This window comes from Leucoraja erinacea, unplaced genomic scaffold (assembly GCF_028641065.1).
Source record: "Leucoraja erinacea ecotype New England unplaced genomic scaffold, Leri_hhj_1 Leri_1021S, whole genome shotgun sequence".
Lineage (NCBI taxonomy): Eukaryota > Metazoa > Chordata > Chondrichthyes > Rajiformes > Rajidae > Leucoraja > Leucoraja erinaceus.
In genome coordinates this window covers 1-6,841 of record NW_026575255.1, presented here as the reverse complement: position 1 = coordinate 6,841, position 6,841 = coordinate 1, and the positions used below count along the sequence as shown (strand labels likewise).

At 40.4% G+C, this 6,841-nt stretch overlaps 1 protein-coding gene across 1 annotated transcript; it reads right to left on the bottom strand.

Annotated features, from left to right (window-relative positions):
* Positions 1–468: 468 nt before the first annotated feature.
* LOC129715118 (uncharacterized) lies at positions 469–6,342 on the bottom strand. The gene is made up of 2 exons (XM_055664988.1): positions 873–6,342; positions 469–703 (listed from the first exon to the last, which is right to left on the bottom strand). The coding sequence occupies exon 1, from the start codon at positions 5,900–5,902 to the stop codon at positions 2,090–2,092; it is 3,813 nt and encodes a 1,270-aa protein (XP_055520963.1). The 5' UTR covers positions 5,903–6,342; the 3' UTR covers positions 469–703; positions 873–2,089.
* Positions 6,343–6,841: the final 499 nt, after the last annotated feature.

Below are 6,841 nucleotides of genomic sequence, written 5' to 3'. Positions count from 1 at the left end.
TGTGAAACATGTTTTTCTCATATCTGTCCTAAAGGATTTCCACCTTATCTTTAAACTGTGACCCCTTGTTCTGGACTTCCCCAACATCTGGAACAATCTTCCTGCATCTAGCCTGTCCAACCCCTTAAGAATTTTGTACGTTTCTATAAGATCTGCCCTCAATCTTCTAAATTCTAGCGAGTACAAGCCGAGTCTATCTAGTCTTTCTTCATATGAAAGTCCTGACATCCCAGGAATTAGTCTGGTGAATCTTCTCTGTACTCCCTCTATGGCAACAATGTCTTTGAGCATTGGACATTGTGACATCACACAATGGAACGTTCACCAGGGGCTGGGGCTGATTCTATGGGTGAGATGCCAGTATTTTTTGAAATATTGGAGGGGGGGGGGGGGCGGAGACATTGTTTCTCTTGTCACGGCTGTTCATTACTTTTGTCTTGAATTCCTTTTTTTGGAGAAAATTCTAACGTTATTTCTTGTTGAGTCTTCATTCCTTCTATGAAGCCAATAACATATGAATAAAAAGGACAATTTTATCTTTTGTAGATATTTATAAACTTCTATAAACATTGTACTACCATATACCGATCTGGCTGTATCTTGGCAACTTCCTCTCGTCTCTTGTGCCGTTCTGCTCATTACTGCTTCTCAACGTTGCTTTGTGTTGTTCCTTGAACATCCAGCAACTCGATTGCTCCCATCTCTTTGCATGATGTAAAAAAAAGTGAAAGATATTTATCACGATGTAGATATTCATAAACTTGTAAAGGTAATTTCATCTATTGTAGACATTTATAAACTTCTTAAGACAATTATATATATAAATGCATTTACCTATAATTTAAAAAAAAAACCATTACACAATTATGTACCATTTTGTATGTAATTTGGAAGCTTATTGTTGTGTCTCTTGTTCCATGCAAACTTCCATTAATTTTTGAAGCTCAAGCTCCTCAAGAGGTTCAGTCCTTTCTTGTTCTGTCTCTTGGTCACTTCTGATCCATACTGCTTCTCAACATCTCTTTACAGTGTCCATTCACCATCATGCAACTTCTTTGCTCCTGCTTCTGGGCATGAATTTTAAAAAAGGAGATATTTATTACAATGTAGATATTTATAAAATTCTATCTGTCAATCCATCAACATACAAATAAAAAAAGAGATTTTGTGTCGTATACCAATTTCGGTGTTTTCTATCTATTTCTTGTTGTGTTGCTTGTTCCCTACTGTCCTTCATGTATTTGTCACAGATCCCAAAGACGTTCAGTCTAAATATCTCGGATCCAGAAATGAGGCGACAGTGACAGCTCTAGACAAAAAGGCAGCATTTGAATGGTATTAGGGCATTCTGATAAAACTAAAGTAAATTTGTATCAAGGATAAAAAAAAACAATGCACGGGTCCGAAATAATTTCAAATACTGACCTTTCATCCATCTTAAGATCTGAAGTTGATTTTCACTGATGGTTACAGAATTTTCAATTCCACTGCAACTCCTGAGAAAATGCAGTCAATCCTTACAAACAAAATAACTCGATAATAGACCAAAGTGGAAAGTAACACTCATGTCAAACAACAGAAAAGGTAACAATAATTTCCTACAAGGCAGAAATTAACCACATAACCTTGATACGCAATGCCATTACCAACAACAAATCCTCAAACATCAATATCTCGGCAATCATCATTTACTCAATAATTGACTCAACAATTGAACTGTACCTGATACATATACCCTAGATGTGCAAGCCTGTAGTTTTATATCTTGCAGCAAATAATCCATCTGCAAGCTTTATCGTGAAGCATGAGAACAGCTCCAGCAACTTTCTATCCAAAAATCAAATACAACTGGTACGATTTTACATGTCACTTAATGTGGCCTTGAAGCTTTTTCTGAGGCAGCATTTTAAACTTTTGTGTGCAGAAATGTGATTCCTGTGTTAAACATCCCTTGTTGAACTGAGGAGCAATAATCAAAAGTGTCGAAACTCTGGACATTCGGTTCCTTCCTGCATCGCTTTTTACCTTCAGTTTTGCGTTCTTTCATTGACTTGAGGAAAATTTGAGCACTTAATGCAGCAGTCATTTCTCAACAAAGCATTTGTTTAATTACAACATTCCTGGTTGATGTCCCATCCTTCAGGAACACTTTTACTTGTTCCTTCACCTTTCCTCTGCTAAGAGCTACATATAGTTGGCCATGTTGAAATACTGGTTTCTCAAGGTATATCAAGACCTTCTCCATGGTTTGTCCTTGTGCCTTATGAATTGTCATCGCAAAACTCGACAGAATAGGGAATTGGCTCCGCCTAATGGGAATGTTTTCATCTTCTGACAAATTGATCTTCATCCTAGGAATTAGAACAATCTCTTCTTTGTAGGCCCCCATGTTGATTCTAGCAACTATGAGATTATTGTGTAGCTGTTCTACAATCAACCTCGTTCCATTGCATAGCTTTGGGGGTTGCAAGTTTCTGATTAAAACAATTGGAGATCCTTTCTTCAACTCCAATTTGTGTGGTGGTAATCCACAGATCTCGACTGAATCGAGGAATTCCGTTGGGAAGTGAGTTGAATTTGTTCCGTCAGTGACAGAATTGAAAGAATAGTACTCCCTCATGGTTCCAGGGAAGCGTCTGACACACGCAGAATTGATTCTTCTCATCGTATCATTGTGAGGAACCAAGATACAATTGTTAGAGAATAATGTTGCAGGGTGGTCAAATGCTGGATAGATATAATCAATGCAGTCATCCAGTGTTCTTGCTGAGAGAACCATGTCTTCTGGAATGTTAATTTCATTGTCTTCATTCTTTGCAATCTTGTCCTCTCCTACATCTAACAAAAATTTAGAATACTCGCCCTTTCCTTCGCTCAATCGCATATTTCTCTTCAATTCAAACTTTGTGAAAGTCCGCCACAAGTATGATGTCTTGATGCAGGCGTTTTGAACATCAATATCACTTCCCATCTTCACTACAGGAAGGAGTTGTCTAAAATCACCACAACAAATGGTAAGAATTCCGCCAAAATGATCCTTTTTGCGGCATACATCTTGAAGAGTTCTGTCCACCGCTTCAAAGCACTCCCTCCTAATCATTGGACACTCATCCCAAACAATGAGCTTCACTCTCCTGAAGAAATCTCCCGTTTTAGAGTTGCTGTTGATGTTGCACGTTGAATCCTCCGTCACATGGATAGGTATCTTGAATCGTGAATGTGCAGTTCTTCCACCAGGCATTAATGTTGCTGCGATACCAGACGATGCTACAGCAATGGCAATTTGACCTTGAGCTCTAACCGTGGAGAGGATCAAATTTATGATAAATGTTTTTCCTGTTCCTCCTGGTGAGTCAATGAAAATCATTGAAGATAGATCCCTTTGCAAGTAGTCGCACACATGGTCATAAACTTCTCTCTGCTCAGCATTCAGCAGAGGCTCATTCTCATCAACAAATCGCTGTTGTTCTGATCTATTGTAATTCAATTCATTAAGTAAATCAACATTTTCACCATCAATGTCCATCCTTTCATTTCTTGGTCGGGGCAAGGAAAAATTTTCCATTGTGGTGTTGCAATTCTCAAGCTTGTCCTGAATATAAAAGAGAGCCTGATCATGATGTCTGTCATCAATTGTGATATTCTGATCACTTTTTCTTCTTCGCTCGCTTTCAAGGTAATCCTCAGACATGCAATTCTTGAAGCGATCCCATAATTGTAGAGGATCGTTGATGTCAGTATTTGTCAGCAGAACAACAAACAAATCCCTGATTGCCCTGGGGAGTCTTGTCATTTCAGCATCTTCCATTGTTTGTTGCCAATGGTCGTCAGCTTCCAACAAACCTCTTTCTCTGCAGACGTCTTTGAAGGAAGGAAGAATTACTCCATTATGTGTCTTCAAGGACTCGAAAGACACTGGTCCTTTCACGTGATGCAGAAGCAGTCTCATGTAGAAGAGGTCACCTAGTTTTGGAGAAATGACATGTATTCTTCCAAGAACGTTGACTTCAAAAATACCTGGGAAGTATTCCACACTCTTCCCAACCTTCCTTCTTTGCCATCTATTGCTGCTCCATGTATAAAATCGAGGTACATCAACGTACAATAGTGTTCTTGCAAACGGATCTTCAGAACTCAATCGAACAAATTCAGTCAAAGTGGTTCTCGCAATTCCATCATTCATCCCTTGCTGAGCAGCATCAAAAAATACTTGTTGTTGGTCTGGTAGATGTACATCAAGTCGAATGACAGGGGGGTGTCTCTCATGAGTAAGAAATCCAAGGACTGATGCCCCTGCCTCTGAAGGACCAATGTATCTGCCAGTCTGGTACTGTTTAATCTCGTCATTTACGTTAATTCCAAAAGCTGCCTGATCACATCCCTTCAAGGTGTACTTGATGACGTATTTGATTGACTGTACAGAGCAGCATATTTCGACGTTGAGGTGACATTTGAAAGCCTTCAATAGTTCTGCATTATAGGGCACAACCCAATTAGAAGTAATAGTCTGTAACGAACGACCTTCTTGATGTCCCTGAAATCCTCCCATTGCGGGAGATCTTCTCCTGTACAGAGGATACGAATCATCGCCAGACATTGTGCTTTCGACAAATGGCTTTGGGAATCTCTTGGTGCATCTTCCTTCCTTCCAACATCGAGATGTGGCCTTGCAGAACGGTCCATGGATCATGTGCTTGAGTACCAATTTATGCAGCTCAGGATCTGCTTGTGGGTCTGGAATTTCAGCTTGCACAAATCTTTCATATTGTTGAGGTCTTGGCTTACTCGCTTCATCAAGCCAAAGCAGACAATGGAAATGAGGCAGGCCTCTCTTCTGATATTCCATAGTCAAGATGAAAGCAATACAGTTTCCAAAGAAGCCATCTGGTCCAGTGACGGTCTTCATGAATATTTTTCTTTTCAGCTCGAATACTCTTGCTACTAATTCCGGTCTATCAGACGGCTGCTGATTTGGAAAGAGGCACTGTCGAATCTCGCTCCAATTTGGATTGCAGGTCATTGTAATGAAGAATGCAGCAGTACCATACTTCCGAACATACATCATGGCGTCCTGGCATCGTCCCATCATATATCTGGGACCACCGACAAATGTTGAAGAGAGGATGATGCGCCTTCCAATGTTTTCCAAGTCATCATCATCATGTAATGCATCCGTCAGTCCTTTGTACGTCGTTGACCTCAACGATACCTGATTCATGCGAATATAATTCAGTCTATCACCTTCCATTTTAGCCGCCATATCTACAAGATATTGTTGGAAGAGTCGTCCTCCTCTCAAAAGCTGGTTGAATTCATTGTCACGATTCATGATCCTATATGCATAATATCGCATTAGTGTCAATTTTCTGCCGGTACTCATTTGGAGTTGTGAATGCCATCCGTCATCACCAAGTGGAAAGAAAAGGATGTATTGAAAACTGTCATAAGACCTATGGGACTCTGAAATGATTTGCAGACCTCCTTCTGCTCCTCCTCTTCCTCTTCTTCTCAAGACAATGTGGCGTGATGTTGCCACAGGCTCATTACTGTTTGCTATGAGGACGGCAACTTCATTTGCAGTTTGCGTGTTAAACCTCCGTTCATGTTGGAAAGGTGGCCGATAATTGGGATCAATAACGATTGATGCCTCCGGTAAATCTCTAATTCTCTCCATCGCCATCACAAGTGAATGAATGTAAGGGTTGTTTAGTCTTATCATGTTTTCAAGCATTTCAACAGTGTCCCTTTGAATACCAGCATCTTGGAGAATACTCATTCGCAACTCAATGCTATCTTGCGGATCCATGAAATAGATTTGTAAGAATTTACTTTGTTGATCTTGTTGATCAAAGAACCAATGAAATGATGAATCTGGCCTTGAATGATCACTGAAGGATTCCATCCATGTGACACCACTTCCTTGGCACCAAATGACGTGAATTGAAAGAGACAATTGTATTGTCTAATATTCTTTTGGAACTCATGTGCTTGTGGCGTGTCACCTGTATACAAATTAATGAGTGCATTCGGGAGTGTTTTCAGAGGAGCAATGTTGACCTTACCCTTCATGCAGCAAAAGTTGGTCGTTTCTGCTGAGAAGTGTTTAGCTCGACAATGAAGGCAAACATTGGTCATTTGACCAACATCAGCATTAATATTTCTCCTTATATGTCGTGCATTTCGTTGTTCATCCAGCCTTCTAGTTCTTTCATCTCCCATCTCTGAATCCCTTCTCATTTGTATTCTTTCTTGATGTTCCTCAAGATGTTGAGTTGTTTCTTGATGCATTTCTTGAGTTCTTCTCTCCAGGTCCCTCTCTCGTTTATTTCTGACACGTTGACTTATTTCTGGCTCTGTCTCTTGAGTTCTTCTCTCTTGCTCCCTCTCTCGTTATTTCTGAGACGTTGACTTCTTTCTGGCTCTGTCTCTCGAGTCCTTCTCTCCTGCTCCCTCTCTCGTCTATTTCTATTTCTTTCTGGCTCTGTCTCTGTCTTCTCTCTTGCTCCCTCTCTGTCTCTTGACTTTTCTTCTCTCTTGTCTCTTGCGTTCTTCTCTCTCCTCTTATTTCTGAGACGTTGTCTTTTTTTCTGGCTCTGTCTCGTGAGTTCTTCTCTCCTGCTCCCTCTCTCATTTATTTCTGACACATTGACTTCTTTCTTGCTCTGTCTCTCGAGTCCTTCTCTCCTGCTCCCTCTCTCGTTTATTTCTGAGACGTTGACTTCTTTCTGCTCTGTCTCTTGAGTTCTTCTCTCTCTGCTCCCTCTCTCTCGTTTATTTCTGAGACATTGACTTATTTTCGACTTTGTCTCTCGAGTCCTTCTCTCCTGCTCCCTCTCTCGTC